At 49.6% G+C, this 22,343-nt stretch overlaps 1 protein-coding gene across 14 annotated transcripts in view; it reads right to left on the bottom strand.

Annotated features, from left to right (window-relative positions):
* The window catches only part of EIF4G3 (eukaryotic translation initiation factor 4 gamma 3), a 502,573-nt gene that overhangs the window by 97,434 nt on the left and 382,796 nt on the right, over positions 1–22,343 (bottom strand). For 8 of the 14 annotated variants that reach the window (XM_044996525.1, XM_044996527.1, XM_044996526.1 and 5 more), the window contains 2 exons: positions 15,315–15,434; positions 6,993–7,103 (listed from right to left, as the gene is read on the bottom strand). In XM_044996525.1, coding sequence (XP_044852460.1) covers positions 6,993–7,103; positions 15,315–15,434 — 231 coding nt within the window. The remainder of the gene's footprint in view (positions 1–6,992; positions 7,104–15,314; positions 15,435–22,343) is intronic. The other 6 variants (XM_044996530.1, XM_044996533.1, XM_044996534.1 and 3 more) reach the window with 1 other exon arrangement.

Here is a 22,343-nt window from a genome sequence, read left to right as displayed (position 1 = left end):
ATTCTTGCCAGCAAGTTAAAGAAGTATGGGCTGGATGAATGGACTGTAAGGCAGATAGAAAGCTGGCTAGATCATTGAGCTCAACAGGTAGTAATCAATGGTTCCATGTCTAGTTGGCAGCCAGTATCAAGCAGAGTGCCCCAAGGGTCAGTCCTGGGGCCGGTTTTGTTCAGTATCTTCATTAATGATCTGGAGGGTGGCATGGACTGGACCCTCAGCAAGTTTGCAGATGACACTAAACTGGGAGGAGTGGTAGACATGCTGGAGGGTAGGGATAGGATACAGTGGGACCTAGACAAATTGGAGGATTGGGCCAAAAGAAATCAACAAGGACAAGTGCAGAGTCCTGCAGTTAGGACGAAAGAATCCCATTCACTGTTACAGACTAGGGACTGAATGGCTAGGAAGCAGTTCTGCAGAAAAGGACCTAGGGGTTACAGTGGACAAGAAGCTGGATATGAGTCAACAGTGTGCCCTTGTTGCCAAGAAGGCTAACGGCATTTTGGGCTGTATAAGTAGGAGCATTGCCAGCAGATCAAGGGATGTGAACATTCCCCTCTATTTAGGCATTGGTGAAGCCTCATCTGGAGTACAGTATCCAGTTTTGGGCTCCACACTACAAGAAGGATGTGGAAAAATTGGAAAGAGTCCAGCAGAGGGCAACAAAAATGATTAGGGAGCTGGAGCACATGACTTATGAGGAAAGGCTGAGGGAACTGGGATGATTTAGTCTGCAGAAGAGAAGAATGAGGGGGGATTTGATATCTGCTTTCAGCTACCTGAAAGGGGGTTCCAAAGAGGATGGATCTAGACTGTTCTCAGTGGTACCAGATGACAGAACAAGGAGAAATGGTCTCAAATTGCAGTCGGGGAGGTTTAGGTTGGATATTAGGAAAAACACTTTTTCACTAGAAGGGTGGTGAAGCACTGGAATGGGTTACCTAGGGAGGTGGTGGAATCTCCTTCCTTAGAGGTTTTTAATGTCAGGCTTGACAAAACCCTGGCTGGGATGATTTAGTTGGGAATTGGTCCTGCTTTGAGCAGGGGGTTGGACTAGATGACCTCCTGAGGTCCCTTCCAACCCTGATATTCTATGATTGTATGATAATGCCAGTGGAATCAAATATTGTCACAGGATAATGATCTCAGGCACTTATATGCTTCATAAGCCATGACAAAGCATTGAAAAGAGTTCAGTGGTATAGAGGGTTTGTGTACCAACCTACTAGCCTTTCATGTATGAAGACATGCATTCAGATCTAATTTCAGGACATGTATAAATGAGTCTAACAGTCTCATCCTAGTTCCCATTTGTGCACAAAAGCCACATAATTGCACAAGTTAATCCATCACACCGACAAGATTAGCAGAGCCGTATTACAGTGTATTGGCAGACACAACTGTGTGGAAATGTATACAGCACTTGCTTGTGCTATGCCTTGTTGAAATCCATGGCATCAGTCACTTCAGTTCCATGACTACTGAAAATTCACTCCCCATTTTCATTTAAAACATGCTCGCTCTGGCTTGATGCTGGTGTGATATAACAAAATCTGCTTAGAGCCTAATCAATTATAACCAATATTACAAAGTAACTATTCCAGGCTCTAAGTGCTTTTGCAAATGTACAACCACGTAAGACAGAAACTTTCCTTCATACTAAAACCAGGAAACAGCCAACCAGACACAAAATCAAACCCAAACATTATCTGCTTCAGCCATAAACACCAGCCCTTATCATGCCTCATCCTTCCTGTAGTGAGACGGATGCACCTCCCTCCCCTGAGGTGAGGGAGGGAGCCTTACACGCCCCTGGGAGCCCAAACCTCCTCGCCTCCCTCACAAGAAGGAGAAGGGTGGGGCCGGAAGTATAAAAGACCAGGCCCGCAGCCCATTCAGGGGGAAACCTGCAGAGGGGAAGGATGTCCCACTGGTTTGGCGGCAGCTCGAGGCAGATCCCCCGACTATCCCGGTCCACACCCCAGACACGGACGACGACTGGCCTGGAGTGCCTTCCGCTGGTTTACCCGGGGGAGCCAGATGATGCCTGGACGCCGGAGGTACTCACCCCAGAGGAGGCAGAAAGTGGCCCGGGGCAGCTGCTGTAGGGCTGGCTGCAAAGCCCAGAACCCCAGCGTCGGTGTGTTGCGGCTGGATCCCCGCCGACCCCAGGGCAGCTGATGCTGCCCCTGCCAGGGCCCTGGGCTGGGTGGAATAGGGAACTTGCAAGACTGTTTGTTTGCTGGCTGCCTGAGCCCTGCCCAAGCTGTAACCAGCCCCCTCAAGACTGTTTGTTTGCTGGCTGCCTGAGCCCCGCCCAGGCTATAGCCAGCCCTCTTTGAGACTGGTGGCTTGCTGGCTGCCTGAGCCCCGCCCAGGCTATAGCCAGCCCTCTTTGAGACTGGTGGCTTGCTGGCTGCCTGAGCCCTGAAGGCCCAGGCCCCAGACTACGTGTAAGACTGTTCGTTTGCTGGCTGCTGGAGCCCCGGCCGGCCCGGCACTCAGGGAACCAGAGACAGGCTATCGCAGCCCTCCAGGGACCTCCCTCCCCACCCGAGGTGAGTGAGGGAGCCTTACACTTCCCAAAAGGCTAAGGCTTGGTCTACACTACAGGGGGTTGGACTAGATGACCTCCTGAGGTCCCTTCCAACCCTGAGATTCTATGATTCTGATAACTATGTTGCTCAGGGGTGTGGATTTTATGTCACTATAACTTAGTCACTCAAGAGTGTAGAAAATCCACACCACTGAGCAACGCAGTGCTAACTCCCTAGCCCCTGGAGTAGACAGTGCTATGTTGATGAGAGGGCTTCTCCTGTCAACACAGCTACCACCTCTCTCAGGGAGGTGGAGTACCTTCCCCGTGGCATAGGTAGCATCTTCAGTAAGCACTACAGGAGCTCTGCTGCAGCTCTGTATGTGTAGAAAAGCCTTAAGTAAAGAAAAGAGTTTGCAGGGTGCCCTGAAAGTAAACAGATTTGGGCCTCTTCCTAAACTGAGGGCCCTTCATGGAAAACAGCTTGCCAGAAGTCCCCTCTCTTTTACAACAACGGGGTTCCAGCTTGAGGGACCCTTCATTAACTGCAGATGTGCCAGTAAAGTATGGGGAGAGAGGTATCAAATAGGCAAGTCCCAAAACATTTAGGGCTTATAGACACATACAGGGCTTATAGACACACAGTAACTCCTCACTTAAGCGAAACGATGTTAAGCAAATCCAATTTCCCCATAAGAATTAATGTAAATGAGGAGGGTTAGGTTCCAGGGAAATTTTTTCACCAGACAAAAGACTGTACATTTATACACACACACACACACACACACACACACACACACACACACACACACACACACACACACACACAGTATAAGTTTTAAACAAACAATTTAATACTGTACACAGCTATGATGATTGTGAAGTTTGGTTGAGGTGATGGAGTCAGAGGGTGGGATATTTCCCAGGGAATGCCTTACCGCTAAATGATGAACTAGCACTCGACTGAGCCCTCAAGGGTTAACCGTTGTTAATGTAGCCTCGCACTCTACAATGCAGCACGAATGGAGGGGGGAGACACAGACACACACACGATGTGTGTCTGTGTGTGTGTGTGTGTGAGAGAGAGAGAGACACACACACACGGCCCCTTTAAGTATGCGGACCCCACTCTAAGTACACTGCCATTTTAAGTATATCAGCAATTTGAGACAGCAGCTGCCTCTTTCCTGAGCCCTGTTGTGTCCCCACCCGGCTCTGTGGAGAAGAGATACAGGAGCAGGGGAGAGGGACACCCAGACATTAGCACCCCCTCCCCCCGCCGCATAGCGAGCAGGAGACTCCTGGGAGCAGCTCCAAGGCAGAGGGCAGGAGAAGCACATGGCACTAGACTATCAGGGTTGGAAGGGACCTCAGGAGGTATCTAGTCCAACCCCCTGCTCAAAGCAGGACCAATCCCCAGACAGATTTTTGCCCCAAATCCCTCCCTCAAGGATTGACTTCACAACCCTGGGTTTAGCAGGCCAATACTCAAACCACTGAGCTATCCCTCCTCTCAAGGGGGAGGGATAGCTAAACTGCCTGACAATTGATAGCCTGCTGGGCAGCTGCCACACAGGGAACTTAAGGGAGCTGATAAGGGGACTGCACGCCCACCCTGGTTCCTAGCCCCCACCAGCTAGCTCCAATGGGCTGCTCTTCCTGCAAGCAGTGGATGAAGCAGGCGGCTGCCAAACGTTATAAGGGAGCATTGCGCAACTTTAAATGAGCATGTTCTCTAATTGAGCAGCAATGTAACAACAAAACAACGTTAACCGTGATGACGTTAAGTGAGGAGTTACTGTACTGAACTATAAGAACATGTCAAGTCAATGCATTTGTTATTAAAGCAGGTGACATTAATCCTAGGGCAGTGATTTATTTCTAAAAACTATATGACCCTTTCATAAGCCAACCCTATATTTCAGGGGTTGGAAAACGTTGGCTCCCAGCCTGTCAGGGTAAGCTGCTGTTGGGTTGGGACGTTTTGTTTACTTGGAGCGTCTGCAGGTATGGAGCCCCTCAGCTCCCTGTGGCCGCGGTTTGCCGTTCGCAGCTCCCATTGGCTGGGAACAACGAACTGCGGCCACGGGGAGCTGAGGGGCTCCATGCCTGCAGATGCTCCAAGCAAACAAAATTACAATGTATTAGATCAGGATCAGCAACCTTTGGCACGCAGCCCGTCAGGGTAAGGGCCGGGTCGGTTTGTTCACCTGCAGCATCCGCAGGTTCGGCCGATCTCGGCTCCCACTGGCCACGGTTCGCCGCTCCAGGCCTATGGGGGCGGTGGGAAGCGGCACAGGCTGAGGGATGTGCTGGCCGCTGCTTCCTGCTGCCCCCAGTGGCCTGGAGCGGTGAATCGTGGCCAGTGGGAGCCGCGATCGGCCGAACCTGCAGATGCGGCAGGTAAACAAACCGACCCGGCCCACCAGGGTGCTTACCCTGGTGGGCCATGTGCCAAAGGTTGCCAATCCCTGTATTAGATATTCATTTAAATGATTCCATAGAGTTTAAAATCATCAAATTTTGATGTAGACCTGTTTATAAGACGACCCCGCTCTTTGATGTGTCACTTTTTAACCAAAAATATTCAGCTTATGAACGAGTATATACGGTATATTAAATGGCTGAGGTAGAAGTCATTATTTTGCCTGATGGGCATTGGTGCCATAGTGGCAGATGTTGACTAGACCAGTGTAGTCTTTTTGAAATTGGTTTGGTTTACAAGACAGACCTTCAATAGATCAAAGCAGCTAATCCATTCAAGTAGTTTTTTAAAAGAATAATATTTATATTTGTGAATAAACTGATTTCAAATTGGCTGAATGTTTGTGGTTGGCTTTTAAAATACCTATCAATGAATAGTAGTCTGTCTGGAATGATTTATAGTAAAACTACTGTATTATAAGCTTTTTGCGGCAGGAACTGAATTTTGGTCTGTGTTTGTGGTGTCTAACACAATGGGGGCCTAGTTTTTTGGAAAAGCAAAAAGCTTGAGACTCCTCATTGGTACCAAAATACAAATTACTACTACTATTAATAATAATTAATTATATAGCACCTTCAATAATAATGCTATCACTTTACACTTCTATAGCACCTTCCATCCAAGGATCTCAAAAGTATCTAACAAACTCACAACTCACCTTCCTTACAGATGGGGAAAACTCTAAAGGACTTGTCAGATGAGTTAGAAACACAGCAGGGAACTCACAAATAGTAAAATGGGGCCCTAGTGTCTTCTTTCTGGTTTAGCTTAGAATCATAGAATCTCAGGGTTGGAAGGGACCTCAGGAGGTCATCTAGTCCAATCCTCTGCTCAAAGCAGGACCAACACAAACTAAATCATCCCAGCCAGGGCTTTGTCAAGCCTGACCTTAAAAACCTCTAAGGATGGAGATTCCACCACCTCCCTAGGGAACCCATTCCAGTGCTTCATCACCCTCCTAGTGAAATAGTGTTTCCTAATATCCAACCTAGACCTCCCCAACTGCAACTTGAGACCATTGATTCTTGTTCTGTCCCTTCTTAGAATATAATTAAACTAATCCAAATCCCTCAGAAACATCCAGGAAACCAAAGAAGGCTAGCTGCTCCTCTTTATGCTCATCTAGGTAAATTTTTCTCTTCGTACACAAATAGGCCTCATTTGTTTCTACATTTTTCAGTTTTCATCTGTATCATAAATCTCTCTTTTGGTTCTATTTTGAGTAACTCTGAATTGTCCCCTCATGTTGTTTTGTTTGAAATTTGCTATTTCTGAAATGACAGACAGAAAGCCAAAAAAGAAGCAAAGAAGGAAAGTTGTCATGTGTTGAGAGCTTATTAACTCTGAGCTGCTTGGCATCATTTTGCGAGCAGGGATTAGGTGGTGGGCTTCAGTGGTTTATGGGCATGGCCTGTGTAAAAGTGAAATGACAAGAGTGGACATACACTGCCAGTACAGATGTTGGTGCATTTTACAAGAGGATAACATTTGATTTTTCTAGGCTGAAATCCCTTTTATCCTATAATAAATAATAATATAGGATAGCAGGTTTTTAAAATACTGTTACCTTTAAAACCTACCCTAAAAATGCACAGTAAGAAACTATTCTTTAAAGGCACAAATGTAAAATGTATGTTATGCGCTGAATGCTCCAAATGAACGGGGTAAGCAGGACTTACCTTGTCTCCCCCTTTCCACAGGTCTGCAAAGTGCAGACCCCTCGCGGATCCCGCTCAGGCCAACGTCCCAGCATGCCCTCTACTGGTGATGTCCCACCCACCACTGAAGAGACTGCCTAGAGGGGTACAATGCAAGTCTTGTTTTTGGTTTTTTTTGTTTTTTTACAGTATTACACCTTTTTGTAAAGTTTTCTGTTCATTTTATTCTCTGTAAACAATACAATTATGAAAAAGAAAACTTTACAGAAAGGTGCAAAATTTGGGGTGGAGGATAAGGAGGGATTTGGCTTACCCCTATCGGCAGGTTCCTCAATGGTGGGTGAGATGAGACCAACAGAGGGCATGCTGGGGTGCCACACCGAGCCACAGAAGGCATTCCGGGGTTGTTCTGCACTTTGCAGGCCTGCCGAAAGAGAAAGAACAATGTTTAAATAACTAAGATGCTAAGAGTCTCCTTTACTGTTTATTTGAGACGTTCAGCACATAAAAAGGCCATTATTTACTGTAACTGGAGGTTCTTTGAGATACGTGGTCCCTATCTGGATTCCACTGGGGGTTATGCATGCACACCATGCCTTCAGATTTGGAGAATCTGAAAGTAGCATCTATTGGCCTGCGCATGCGCCTTGACTCACCTTGCACGTCTGTCAGAGGCAATAAAGGATGGGGTGGACCGACCACATCTCCAGTTCCTTCTCTACCGCAAATTTGACAAATACGCAGCAGAGGGGAAGGAGGGTGGGACTGGAATACAGATAGGGACCATGCATCTCAAAAACCCTCCAGTTACAAGAAAGTAACCTTCTCTTCTTCGAGTGATGGTCCCTATTGTATTGTCCTCAGGGCGATTAACAAACAGTACCTAAGATGGAGGAGGGAGTGAGGATGAGGATGGAATAGTCATGTGGAGAACTGCCATGGTGAACGAGCATCTGACACCGAGTTCTGTACAGAATTCCATGTGGCTGCTCTATGAGCGGCACATCCTGAAGGGAGGCTGTGGTTCAAGCTTGAGCTATCATGGCCCGCACCCCTGTGGGTGGGGAGGTCGGCCTGTCAGCTGGTAGCAGAGTTTAATGCAACCCAAAATCCATTTGGAGATTCTCTGGGTGGAGATGACCTGTCTGCTGAGTCTCTCTGGTACTGCAACAAACAGTCTAGGGGACTTCCTGATTGATTTAGTTCTTTGCAGGTAGAAGGTCAGAGCTTGTTGGACATTGAGGGAGTGGAGTCAACGTTCTTCTACAGATGCATGTGGTTTCGGGAAGAAAATAGGTAAGTGAATGGATTGATTAATGTGTAACCTGGAGACTATCTTTAGTAAAAATTTTGGGTGTAGATATAGGAAGACTTTATCATTGTGGAAAACTGTTTGCTGCCCCTTCTTGTGGAAGTTATAGCAACAAGGAAGGCAACTTGCGGGGACAGATAGCTCAGTGGTTTGAGTATTGGCCTTCTAAACCCAGGGTTGAGAGTTCAATCCTTGAGGGGGCCATTTAGGGATTTGGGGCAAAAATCCATCTGGGGATGGTCCTGCTTTGAGCAGGGGGTTGGACTAGATGACCTCCTGAGGTCCCTTCAAACCCTGACATTCTATGACTTTCATGGAAAGAAGGGACATGGAGCACGATCCTAATGGCTCAAAGGGAGGCTTTGTTAGCACAGAGTGAATTAGATTCAGGTCCCATTAGGTTGCAATTGCTTGAATGGATAGGAAGGTTCCAATAAGCCTCTTCAAAAATCTAGTGATTATAGATGTGTAAAGACAGAGTAACCTTCCACTGGAGGGTAGAATACACTAATTACTGCCTGGTGGACTCTCAAAGAGCTGAGGATGAGACCTGATGACTTTAATGAATGTCTAGGATGAGGGGAAACTCCACCAATTCTGGTAAAACTCCTTTTTGTTAAACTCAAGATGAGAAACATCTCCACTTGGCTTGGTAACACTGCTGAGTGGAGTCCTTCCTGCTGCTGGAGAGAATGTTTTGCATAGTTGAAGAGCACATCCATTCTAAAGAAGATGCCAATCCAAATACCATACTCTGTGGATTGGGATGCCTGAACTCAGTGTTGAAATGGGTCAGCAGATCAGGGAAGCTGGAGATGGGAATTGGTGGGCAGGAAGACATGTGGAGGAGATTGAGAAACCAGAATTGTCAGAATGATTGTTGCTCTGTCTTGTCGGATTTTGTGAGGCACTCAAGGCAGGAGCGGTAGTGGAGGGAGGACATAGCTGAGTTAGTCTAACCAGGAGAGTTAGGAGAGTGTTGCCCTAGAAGTGGTTACTGAGGGCTCTCCTGGAGCAGTATGTGGTGCACTTGCTGTTCTCCCATAGGTCTCCAGTCGGGGACCCCATCAGGCAAAAATATAGTGTACTACTGAGTCGTGAAGCTCCCATTCGTGGTCGATTGCAAAATGTCTGCTGAGCGAATCTGCGAGTACATTCTGTGTCCCCAGAAGATAGGCTGTGGACAAGAGGATCTGATGATTGATGCAGCAGTTCCAGAGACTGACTGCCTCATTCCCCAATTTCTTGATATAGAAAACAGTGGTGATGTCTGACATGATGAGAATGTGATGTGAGTGAATGAATGGAAGGAAAGATTGGCATGCCTTTCTTACAGCTCGGAGTCCCAAGATATTTATGTGCATCCTGGATTCTCTGGGAGTCCACATTCCTTGTGGGCTCCTCAGCTCACCAGGGAAGTATTGTGATTATCATCTTGTCTGCGGAGAAGGAAAGAAAGGGAACCAACATGCATACATGATGTGGGTCTGACCACCATTGGAGGGATGACAGTACCTTGGCAGGGACTGTCAGCATGAAGTCCATGTAGTGACAGGTTTGGTGAGTAAATGAACCCATGTCTGAAGGCAGCGGAGGTGAAGTCACATGAAGGGGGTCACATGGGCACATAAAGCCATGTGACCAAGGAGGGAGGGACAGCCAAGTCCTGGCCGATACATAAGGATTGCTCATGATGCGAGTTATGATGATGCTCATTGTCTGAAATCTGTCCCTGGGCAAGTAAGGTTGTGCTATCACTGAATTTATGGTAGCACAGATGAAGTGCAGAGGTTGCATGGGATCAATGATCAAATTTCTCGAAGTTGATACTGATTCCCATGGAAGAAAGGAGGCTAAGTAACACAGAGGCTGATGCGTGGGTTTTTTGCCTGGATCTGGTGGCTAGGAGCCAATACTTTGATGAAGACTTTGGGAGCAGTAGCTATCCTGAAAGGGAGCACCTTGTAATGGAAATGGTGGGTGCCCACTGTAAATCTCAGGAAACTTATGTGGGCAGGATGAATATCAATATGAAAGTAAGCGTCCTTCATATAGAGAGCTGTAAACCACATGCCTTTCTCTAAGGATGGAATTATCACTGCTGTATGAACCTTGAGTTTGTAGATGGAATGACTGAGGTGCCAAAGATCAAGGACTGGTCTCCACCCACCTTTCTTTTTGAGTATCATGAAGTAAGTTGAGTAGAATCCCGTTCTCTGATATTTTGGAGGAACGTATTCTATTGCTCCCCGTTTAACAAGGAGTTCACCTCTTGGACGAGAATACTGTCATGAGAGTGGTCCCCAAAGAGGGATGGGAAGGGGAGTTTTGGAGGAGGTAGTGTGACAAACTCTATTATATAGCCACAGTGAATGATGTCAATATCCATCTGTCTGTTATCACACTCCAAGCATGGGGAAATGACCCCCAAAGGGAGTAGGAAGGTTGTGAGGCAGTAGACTTAGTGATCAGTGGCTCTTGGGCTCACATTAAAAACACCCCTTCGCTGGAGGTTGGGTCTGGAACGTGAAGCCTGATAGGGAGGCCTTGGAAGGAAAGACCTCTGTGTCTTTTGATGTTTCCCTGGGGCTCATTAGGTCTCTGTGGGTAGAACTGAGGAGACCTGAAGCACTGGGTAGATGACGGACAGTGGAATTTTCATTTCAGGGCAGGAGTGTAGATGCCCAACAAGTGAAGAGTAGCCCTGGAGTCCTTTAGTGTATGTAGGAATTCATCTGTCTTCTGGTTTAAAAGATGGGATTTGTCAAAAGGGAGGTTCTCAATGGTATTCTGGACCTCCCTAAGAAAAGCAGAAGAATGGAGCCAAGACTATCTATGCATGACTATTGCTGTAGCCATGGCCCTAGAGGAGGAATCTGCTGCATCTATTGCACATGGAGATATACCTATCTCATAGAACTGGAAGGGACCTCGAAAGGTCATCAAGTCCAGCCCCCTGCCTTCACTAGCAGGACCAAGTACTGATTTTGCCCCAGATCCCTAAATGGCCCCCTCAAGGACTGAACTCACAACCCTGGGTTTAGCAGGCCAATGCTCAAACCACTGAGCTATCCCTCCCCCATTGGAGAGCAGTTCTGTCCATGAGCTTCCTGCCATCAACAAGTGCCTGAAAATGAGCATGATCTTGTTGTGGAAGGCTAACAGCAAATTCCTCAAATTTACTGTAATTTAGGAAGTCATATTTGGCTAATAATTAGTGACCCTGAATTGTAGGCTAGAAGATGAGAAAAGTTTATGTCCTAGAAGATCTAGATGTTTCCCTTCCTTATCAGCAGGTGTGGCTCAAAGGTGTTGCTGTTTGGCCCTTTCTGCAGCACCCTCTACTACGGAATTTGGAGGTGGATGCGAGAAAATAAATTCAGATCCTTTGGCCAGAACATAATAGCCATGCATGTGGCAGGGGTGTACCACACTATTCTGGAAGGCTCCAGTCTAGCTTAGTTAATTGGCAATGCTATTCTTGTCAGCCCCAAGGTGTCAAGGACATCCAGAAGCTTGTGCTGGAAGTCTTGGATCTCTTCTAAAGGAATCTGGAGTTCCACCATGACTCTCTATAACAGCTCCTGGAATTGCCTGAAGTCATCTGCTGGGGAAGTGGATGATGTAGCCACCACTTCATCTGGTGAGGAGGAAGGGAATCTTGCCAGTTCCAGTGGAACTGCCGGGACCAGGCTAAAAAGTTCTTTCTCCACCACTGGATCCATATGCCTACTGGAAGAATCCCTCAAGGGGAAGGCAGGTGACAGTTCCCTCACAGATCAGGCGAGTTTCAAGGGGCGATATTGTGCCCAGGGTCTCCAATATGGCCAATAGGCTGGATCCAACAGAGATTGTGGTGGTCCCATGGCATGGGGTACCAGTGGCTTTGCGGTAGCTGAGGTGGTAGTTGTTGCCGGAGATGTGGTGGTCTCTGCGATGGTGCATAAGGGTGGTATGATAAAGGTGGTGGTTCTCTCAGTTCTGACTCCTCTGAAAAAGAGACGGCGCACTCTGGCTTTAATGGTGTGTGACAAAGTTCCTCCTCTACCTTGGTGTCAAGTATCAGAGGGGTAGCCGTGTTAGTCTGGTTCTGTAGAAGCAGCAAAGAATCCTGTGGCACCTTATAGACTAACAGACGTTTTGCAGCATGAGCTTTCGTGGGTGAATACCCATACTCTTGCATCCAAAGAAGTGGGTATTCACCCACGAAAGCTCATGCTGCAAAACGTCTGTTAGTCTATAAGGTGCCACAGGATTCTTTGCTGCTCCTCTACCTTGGTGGGTCCTGTGCTTATTGGCGGATTTTGGTATCTTCAGAGATCTTCCTGTGTTGGATCAGGAGTTGGGAGGTTTTGGGGGGGGAACCCAGGCCTGCCCTCTACTTCGGGTTCCAGCCCAGGGCCCTGTGGATTGTAGCTGTCTATAGTGCCTCTTGTAACAGCTGCATGACAGCTACAACTCCCTGGGCTACTTCCCCATGGCCTCCTCCAAACACCTTCTTTATCCTCACCACAGGACCTTCCTCCTGGTGTCTGATAACGCTTGTACTCCTCAGTCCTCCAGCAGCACACCCTCTCCCTCTCAGCTCCTTGCGCCTCTTGCTCCCAGCTCCTCACACGCGCACCACAAACTGAAGTGAGCTCCCTTTTAAACCCAGGTGCCCTGATTAGCCTGCCTTGATTGGCTGCAGGTGTTCTAATCAGCCTGTCTGCCTTAATTGTTTCCAGGAAGCTCCTGATTGTTCTGGAACCTTCCCTGTTAGCTTACCCAGGGAAAGGGGACCTACTTAACCTGGGGCTAATATATCTGCCTTCTAGCACTCTCCTGTAGCCATCTGACCTGACCCTGTCACAGGTGGTACCATCGGAGCCAGTGGAAGAGTGTAGAGCATTGGTGCAGAGGGTGAGGCACCTCGTATCGGAGACACATCACTTGCATGGGATATAATCTCTCTAAAAGTAGAGGCACCCAATGGAGGGGGTGACTCTGGGTCCAGCAAGGAAAAGACGTCCTGAGATGTAGCCATGGCTCCAGATATCCCTGGTGTGAGAGGCACTCTCTCTTTCCCAGGCATTGGTACTGGCGCTTGGATCATTCCCAGTATGGGACAGTCCCGCATCTTGTGGGGTGCCGGAGATGACGGTACCAATGGATCGGCGCCTAGAACTGCTGGGTCCTATTGTTTATGTGTCTTTTTCCTGTGCCTGTGAGACTTAGAACATACTCAGTCCCCTTGGGCTGAGCTGGTGAAAGGAGTGTTGATCTTCTTTGATTTAGAGAAATACTTAGTCCCATGATTACAGGAGGGCTTCCTTACCTCTTAACCAGGCCCCGCCATGGGGGCGGTTCTGCTGGCACCAGAGGCAGACGAAGTAGTAGGAGGCATGCTCCTCGCTGAATCAGGCCATTATACAGGGGCTGTTCCCTGGCCTGGGTCCAAGTGTGGTCTCATGGCATGCTCCATGAGATACTTCTAGAGGCAAAGTGTCCAGACTTCTCGGGTGCAGCTGGGGAAGGATTGGCAAATACTGCACCTGGCCATGATGTGAGCTCCTCCCAGGCAGTAGAGGCAGCGTTGGTGGTTGTTGCTGACCAAAAAGGATTGCAGGCAGAAGGCACAAAGTTTGAAGCCTGGAGTCCTGGGCATTGTCTGGTACCCGTATGTGGGGATGAAAACCTCAAAGCCTATCTAAAAACAAGTGCTAAAAGTATTAACTATTAAAACTAAGAGAAAATAAAACTGGTAAAACCACTAAAAACTCATTAAAGCTATTTACAACTATCTTTTCAGAAGTGCGTCAGAGACGAGGACCCTGGAAGTTCTAATCCAGACCATGCATCACTGAAAAGGAACTGGAGACACAGTTGGTCCGCCCTGCCCTTCATCACCTCAGATGGAAGCACAAGGTGAGCATGCGTGGACCAACAGACACTACTTTCAAATTCTCTAACTCTGGACGCATAGTGCGCAGGCATAATTCCTCAGTGGAATACAATAGGGACCATCACTCAAGAAGAACTAATGCTGTATGGCACTGGCGTGCAACCTGCAGCCCACTGAAGAGTTTCTGAATAAAAAAATATGTTGCCATCTTTAACTGCATCAAAGCTTCAAGGCTGAGTACCATCATTTTTTGAGACTAAAAGCAAGACTTAAAGCTATCAAAGACAGGCACACACACTAAGTTCACAGTATTACCTTTCAAAATGGATACACTATATTTATACAAAGCCCCAATCAAATTTGCTCTTTTGAATGCTAATATCCTGGAAAATTGCTGATATGAACGTGAATGATATTTGGAGAAATTTCTTACTAGAAACTATTAGTTTTAAAGGACGCATTCGCTTCCCATTCCCTGCTTCTCCCTCCTCTAGAAGCCATTTCCTGTTTCAGTTGCTTGCTGCTCCTCTCCTGTTTCCTGCTTCAAACAGCTGCAGATCAGTGAGAAGCAGAAGTGAAATCCACTCCTTGCTGCACAGCTGAGACACACAATTGAATACAGCATCAGCTGGTGGCAGAGCAGAGCAGAGCAAAACTGAGCCTTATTTTCATCCAATCACAGCAGCCTCTGTCTTCAGGCTGCAGCTGGCTTGGCCCTTTTAGTGAGGCAGCACTCTTCAGCCAATCGTGAGCAAGGAACAGGGAATGTGAGAGGAAGGGAAGAAGTAAGAATTGAGGGGTAAGATTTTTAGAATTCAGGAAAAGGAGGAGGCAGGGCAGAGATAGGAAAACAGAGGAGAAGGAAAGAAATCATAATATAAAAGGGGGAGAACACAAAGAAAGGAAAGAGAAAATAGTGTGAATGAAGCAAAGTGGCAAGTGGAAAGAAAAAAAATAAAGAAATAGAACAAAGAGAAAGCAAGCTCTTCAGTTAGAAAAATATAGTTTATTTATTTGCGTTTAATATAAATGGATTTATGTGAGAACACACACGGACACAAAACTTATGCAACTGTATGAAAAATATGTATTTAAATTAGCTGTGTCCTCCAAGCTCCTGGGATGTTACTAAAGTGGCCAGTGGTACCACAGAGGCTGTGCCCCACTGCTGCAAGGATGATTTTGAAGTAGATCTCTTTTGAGCAAGAAAGGGGAAAAATTATTACCAAACCCATTTACTCCAATTTCTATCAAGTTAAAAGCACTCACAATGATTTTATTTGCTTCTATATTTGTTCTCAAGGAAAATAACTTCTCTACTTTAGGCAGACTGAATAGAAACCAAAATATCTAAGATCCCTAAAAGGCTTGAGGTTAGATTTCATGGATATCAAGGCCAGTTTTTAAACTTAGCAAGCCTGGAGATAGTTCATACTTACAGCTACACCCCTTCCCCCGGAGGTTTGCCTCCCAAAATCGGCAAAGGCTGGTGTGAAGTCTGGTCCTCGAGGCAATATCCGAGGGTCCAGAGTTCGAATTGGCAATTTGGGCTGATTTATCTGCCGGCGGAACAACAACAACAACGAAAAGAGTTTGTTAAACTTCTGTGATGTGGTTATTACAAACATGTGCAATCTGTTAACAGTCCTCTGCCAATGTTTCAATCAGTTATAAGCACGGTTACAACATATATAAGGTGGTTACTCACCGTAGTAACTGTTGTTCTTCGAGATGTGTTGCTCCTATCCATTCCATGTAGGTGTGCGCGCCGTGCGTGCACGGCTCTTTGGAACATTTTTACCCTAGCAACACTCGGTGGGTCGGCTGGGCGCCCCCTGGAGTGGCGCCGCTATGGCGCAGGATATATACCCCTGCTGACCCATCCGCCCCTCAGTTCCTTCTTGCCGGCTACTCCGACAGTGGGGAAGGAGGGCGGGTCTGGAATGGATAGGAGCAACACATCTCGAAGAACAACAGTTACTACGGTGAGTAACCGCCTTTTCTTCTTCGAGTGATTGCTCCTATGCATTCCATGTAGGTGATTCCCAAGCCTTACGTAGGCGGTGGGGTCGGAGTTAGATGTTGCAGAATGCAAAACTGCTGAGCCAAAGGCTGCATCATCTCTGGACTCTTGGGCCAATGAGGCAAAGGTGTGGACCGAGGGCCAGGTAGTTGCACTACACATCCCCTGAAAGGGTACGTGAGCCAGGAAGGCAGCCGAGAAGCCTGAGCCCTGGTGGAATGTGAAGTAAGGTGGCTCTATGGAACATGGGCCAAACCCCAGGAGGTGCGGATGCACGATGTCATTGAAGACGAAATCCTCTAGGAGGAGATAGGCATGCCCCTCGTCCAGCACGCCAGCATGACGAAGATTTGGGGGCGTTACGAAAGGGCTTTCCCCGCTCGATATAGATTGCGGATGCCCTACGGACGTCTAGGGAGGGCAATTGTTGCTCTCCTTGCTATAAGTGAGGCTTCAGAAAGAAGACCGGAAGGAAGATATCCTGGCTGATATGAGAGGCTGACACCACCTTTAGGGAGGAAGGCCGGACGTGGTCACAACTGCCCTTGTCCTTGAGAGACACAGTATACCGTGGGTCCATCGTGAGCGCCTGAAGCTCGGAGACTCGTCTGGCCTATGGAAAGGCCACAAGGAAAAACTGTCTTCCAGGACAGGTATGTCAGCGAGCATGTCGTCAGTGGCTCGAATGGGCAATCATAAAACTGGTTAGAACCAGGTCGAAGACCCAGGTTTTGGCGGGGGCCAACTGGGGGGGTATAACGCTCCAAGCCCTTGAGGAACCTAGAAACCACAAGGTGTAAGAATACGGAGCGGCCACTCTCCGCTGGGTGGAAGGGAGAGATGGCTGCCAAGAGTGCCCTTAATGAGGACCGCGCCAGGTGCTGCTGTTTGAGAGACCAGAGGTAGTCCAAGACGGACTGGATCGGGACCTTGGCAGGAGAAACATTGTGCGTTTCGCAGCAGCAGGAGAAACGCTTCCACTCTGCCAGATACGTTAACCGAGTGGAAGATTTCCTACCACCCATGAGAATCCCGTAGAACCGAGGCAGAACAATGCAACTGGGCTCGGTTTAGCCACGCAGCAGCTATGCTGTGAGGTGCAGGGATTACAAGTCTGGGTGGTGAAGCTTGCCGTGATCCCGCGTTATGGGGTCTGGGCAAAGAGGCAGGGAAATAGGGTTGGCTACCGACAGGGGTAGCAACCTGGTGTACCAGTGCTGCTTGGGTTACGCTGGAGCGATCATGATCAGGTGCTCTCTGTCCCTGCGGAGTTTTGGCAGGACCTTGTGAACCAGCGGGAACGGTGGAAAGCGTACAGCCGATGGCTCATCCACGGCATCAGAAAACACCTCCAAGATCGAGCCCGGGGAGAGGCCTTGGAATGAGGAGAACTTCTCTCTCTTTTCGTTCTCGTGAGAGCGAAGAGGGCTATGCGGGGAAAGTCCCACTTCCGAAAAAAGGAATGGAAATGTCCGGAGGAAACGACCACTTGTGAGACAGGAAGGATCTGCTGAGGCGATCCGCCAGCTGAAATGCCTGGTATACAAGGCAGACTGCTCTCAGCTTTCGGACATTGATGCGGAAGGCCAGCTCTTGAGCCGACCGAAGGCCGTGAGTGCGAAACTGACCCAGGTGAGCACCCAGCCGAGAGATGGGGTGTCTGTCATAAGGGACCCCGAGGAGTGAATGGAACAGCATCCCTGGATACACCAGGGAGGGCGCTGACTCCCGGTCGAGGGAGCCTAGGATGCTCAGGGGGAACGAGACGACCATGAGAATGCTATCTCTGCTCGGGTGGTACACCAAGGTGAGCCACGATTGAAGTGGACAGAAGCGAAGCCTGGCATGTTTGGAAACAAACGTGCAGACAGCCATGTGACTCAGGAAACCTAAGCAAGTGCGAGCCAAAGTTGTCGGGAAGGTCCGTAGACCTTGTACAAATGTTACCATCGCCTGCAACCGAGGCGGAGGTAAGCAGGCTCTGGCGAGACTGGAGTCCAGGATGGCCCCAATGAATTCTATTCCCTGTGTGGGAATCAGAGTGCATTTATCTATTGATCATCAGGCCTAGACACAGGAATAGGTCCGTGTCGATGCCCACATGACTGGTAACTTGGGCTCGGTGGTCCCTCCGGAAACGACGGTAGGCCCGAAACCGGGGGTACCTTCTCTGTGGAGGAGAAATGGCGACGTGAAAATACGCGCCCTTCATATCGAGGGCGGCATACCAGTCTCCGGGATCCAAGGATGGGATGACGGTCCCCATGGGTACCATGCGGAATTTATCTGCATTGTGAACTTGTTGAGTCCCGCAGATCTAGGATAGGTCTGAGACCTCCCTTCGCCTAGGGGATTAGGTTTCGTCCTTAGGTACCTCCTGTATAGCTCCGATGAAGAGGAGCGTCCGCACCTCTTACAAGAGGAATCGCTCATGAGAGGAGTCCCTAAGAGGGACGAGGATGGGTAGGCTTTTGCCCCATTGGCGGTTAGACGGACCCTAATTTTGGCTCCTTTGGGGTCCTGATTGACGCCTACGACCGCGTAAGCGACGCCTGCTGGCAAAGTCCTGGCTTTGTCTAGGCGCAGGGTAAGAGCGGTCAGGCTGGGGACGGAAGGGTCGGCGCTGAAGCACCGGCGTGTGCATGCCGAGAGAGAGCGGAAAGTGACCCTGTTGCCCTTTAGGCTTTGCAGCCTAGGGCCAGTTTTTTCAGAGAACAGGCCTTTGCCATTGAAGGGCAAGTTCTGTATAGTGTGCAGCAGCTGCGAGGGAAGGCTTGATAACTGGAGCCATGAAAAACGCCTCGTGGCAACACCCGAGGCCAGAGTCGTGGCAGCGGAGTCAGCTGCATCCAACGAGGCCTGGAGGGAAGCTCTCGCTAGCGACTTCCTTTGTTCCAGGAGGGCATCGAACTCTTGACGGGAGTTCTGAAGAACCGACTCTGTAAATTTGCCCACCGCCACCTATAGTAGCGGCTAAGCAGGGCTTGCTAGTTTGCTACACAAAGTTGCAGGGCACCCGCCGAGTACATCTTACAGCTGGTGCCTGCTGGCCATGGCGTTCCATCCCCTTGCGGGACCGGACGACAAGGGAGCGGGGGAGGGTAGATGTACCTATAGGTACTCGTACCCCCTGGATGATACCATGCACTTGCGTTCCGATCAGAGGAGGGCTCGAGCAGTATGTTTCTGCCCCCGCCTCATCTGGGGAGGAGGCAGAAGAAAGGCCAGGGACAAGCGGGTCCTGTGTGGGCTCGCGCTCCTGGACGATCTCCTGATCCGGTGGGATCTGGGAGCCCGGTGGCTGAACCGGGGCTTGCTCCGTACCGGTCGGAGGGGGACGGCTAATTGTCGCCTCTGGCACCCAGAGCTCCGCTGGAACGGAGCGAGATGGGAGCACCGGTATGCCTCTGGCGTGGTAGTACGCCCAAGGTGACTAGAAGGACCACTGATAGGTCTCCTGGAAGACTGTGGAGGGCACATCGGAAAACAGAGTACTGCGCATATGAAGTGTCCGCACGTGGCAACACTGATGCGTGGCTGGATGGCCCTGAAGGAGCTGAAGAGCCTTTGGTAGAGTCTCCTTCTCTAACTGATGTCGCTCGACACGGCCCCGGGGATTGGTACCGGGAGACATACCGGTACCGAGACCGGGACCTGCCACCGGATCTGTGCCGGGCGGTCGGCCGAGAGCGCGAGGCTCGATGTTCAGGAATGGCTATGGGAGTCTCGGTGCCTGTGGCGGTGCCGGGAGCAGGATCGGTGCCGAGTGTACCGGGCCAGCGAACGGGACGCCGACCGGTGCCGCGAGTACCAAAGGCACCGAAATAGAGAATGGTGCCGAGACTGCGAGCGGCGTCGGGACCTCGATCGGTGACGGGACCGAGAACGTCTGTGGGACCGCGATCGGGAACGGTGCCGCTCTGCGGTACCGACGCAGGGTGGCGTGAGCAAGACAGGCTCGCCGATAGACAATATAACCCGCACCGGCGGTGTCAGGGGTTAAAGCAGTGCAGGCTCTGCCCTTGCCATCAACTCCCTCGCTGTGGAAATGTTTCCAGCGTGGAGGGAATAGTGAGCTCGACCACAGCTCGCACCGGGGAGTGTTCAGGTGCTGGACTCGACGGCTCTTGCGTGTCCGGAGTCTACGGTGCTGATACTGTCGGTGCCGCAGCAGGTACCGGTGCCGGGCAGTACGACGTAGTAGAGCGCTCGGGCTGCGGAGCGGGTGGCTCGGACGCAGCTTAAAAGCGAGCTCGACCATGGTTCGTACCGGGGAGCTTTCCAGCACCGGACTCGACGGCTCCTGCCTGGCCGGAGTTAACGGTGTGGATACTGTCGGTGTCGCGGCAGACATCGGTGCCGGGCGATCCGACTGAGCATAGCGCTCGGTTGCGGAGCAGGCGGCTCGGACGCAGCGTCATAGCGAGCTCAACCACGGTTCATACCGGGGAGCCTCCCAGCACCGGACTCGACAGCTCTTGCCTGGCCGGAGTTAATGGTGCGGATATTGTCGGTGCCGCGGCCGACATCGGTGCCAGGCGCTCCGACTGAGCATAACGCTCGGCTGCGGAGCAGGCGGCTCGGACGCAGCAAGCATATCGTGCCTCTTCATCCTCCAGGCGAGGGAACCATGCCGAGTGGACGTCGGAGCCAGCGAGGGCCAGTGCCGGGAGGCCTTGGCGGTACCGGCGATCCGGTGCCGAGGGAGCGCTCCTTGAAGACTAACCAGTGCTCGGCGCCAAGAGCGGAGGAGCAAGAGCTGCCTCCCTCAGGAGCTGCTTGAGATGAAAGTCCCGCTCCCCTTTGTTTTCGGATTAAAGGCCTCACAAATGCGGCACTTATCTGCTAGTTGAGATTCCTCGAGGCACTTAGGCGAGGATCTCTTGTCGGCATCGGCTTGTGGCCGGCCGAGCAGTGTAGAACCCTGTGGACCGGACATCGGACCCGGCACCGGGTGAGGGGAAGGGGATAAACCCCAAACCCCTGAAAATAAATACTATACTACAAACAAATAAAGTTAACTACAACTATAAACATCTGAACTATATACTAAATGAGAGAAACTACGAGTAGCTAGGGAAGTGGAGGTCAGCTAAGCCGCGCTCCACTGTTCCAACGGCCGTCACAGGCGGAAAGAAGGAACTGAGGGGCGGATGGGTCGGCAGGGGTATATATCCTGCGCCATAGCGGCGCCACTCCAGGGGGCGCCCAGCCGACCCACCGAGTGTTGCTAGGGTAAAAATGTTCCGAAGAGCCGTGCACGTGCGGCGCGCACACCTACATGGAATGCATAGGAGCAATCACTCGAAGAAGAATTGTTGTTTTAGCAAACAGTAAGTTTAATGTTTTCTATTAATAGCCCTAGTTACACATAAAAAATTGTATTTCATTTGTGCCATGCCTTACACCAATGGCTGTTACATAAATCCACAACAAGGACTATGAGAACTTTGGAAAATTTGTCAGGGTTTGACGTGACTTATAGACAATAAAAAAATGGCTAAGCTGCACTGCTATTTGAGCAATAAATCTGATGGTCATGGTTAAGGATCACAAAACTGTCATCTGATCTGAAACAAATATCCTCAGTTTTAACAAGGCAAATGGCCGAGCAAGCAAAGAAACCTCAAAAGATGATGACCAGGTGAGGTCACAGAAAACTGAAAGGGCAGTTGGATAAAGCTTTTCCTAAGGGCATAGCTGGGTTTTAAAACATTGCCAGTCCCTGGAAGTTTAAAGTGGAAATGTTCACCCAATAAGGAAATCACAAATACTCTGATTCGTGCTTGAATCTTAGGGGCCCAAATCTGTTCTGTCAAGAATGTGTAAATCTGCAGGAGTCAACAGATTTACATGGCTGTAACTGAGGTGAGACTCCCTAGGACTAGCTCTTTAAAAATAATAATGAATAACTTTCCTGCAAGAGATACAAAAAGATAGTGAGAAGATTAATTGTGTAATGACATTTGGGCGACTCCATCTCACCATATTTATGTGATAGTGTAAACTAAACAATATAATCTCATAGTGAAGCACATTTTTAAAAAATCGAGTCCGCACTGATGGTCAGTTCATGCTCATGAATTGATTACACTCAAATCCAGTGGTTTTCAAACTGTGGGTAGCAACCCAGTACTGGGTCGCAGAATGGAAGGCACTGGGTCGTGGTGGCTCTGGTCAGCACAGACAACTGTGCCTTTAAAAGTCCCGTCAGCAGTGCTGCCTGGCTAAGGCAGGCTAGTCCCTACCTGTTCTGACACCGCGCTGTGCCCTGGAAGTGGCCAGCAGCAGGTCTGGCTACTAGGCAGGGCGGCCACGGGGCTCTGCACACTGTCTCTGCCCTGATCACTGGCTCTGCACTCCCATTGGCCAGTTCCTGGGAGGAGGCGGTGCCGGCGTGTGAGAGCCACGTGGAGCTGCTTGCATGCCTCCGCCTAGGAGCCGG

The sequence above is a fragment of the Mauremys mutica genome, chromosome 21, assembly GCF_020497125.1.
Source record: "Mauremys mutica isolate MM-2020 ecotype Southern chromosome 21, ASM2049712v1, whole genome shotgun sequence".
Lineage (NCBI taxonomy): Eukaryota > Metazoa > Chordata > Testudines > Geoemydidae > Mauremys > Mauremys mutica.
This window is presented reverse-complemented; position numbering and strand designations above follow the sequence as displayed.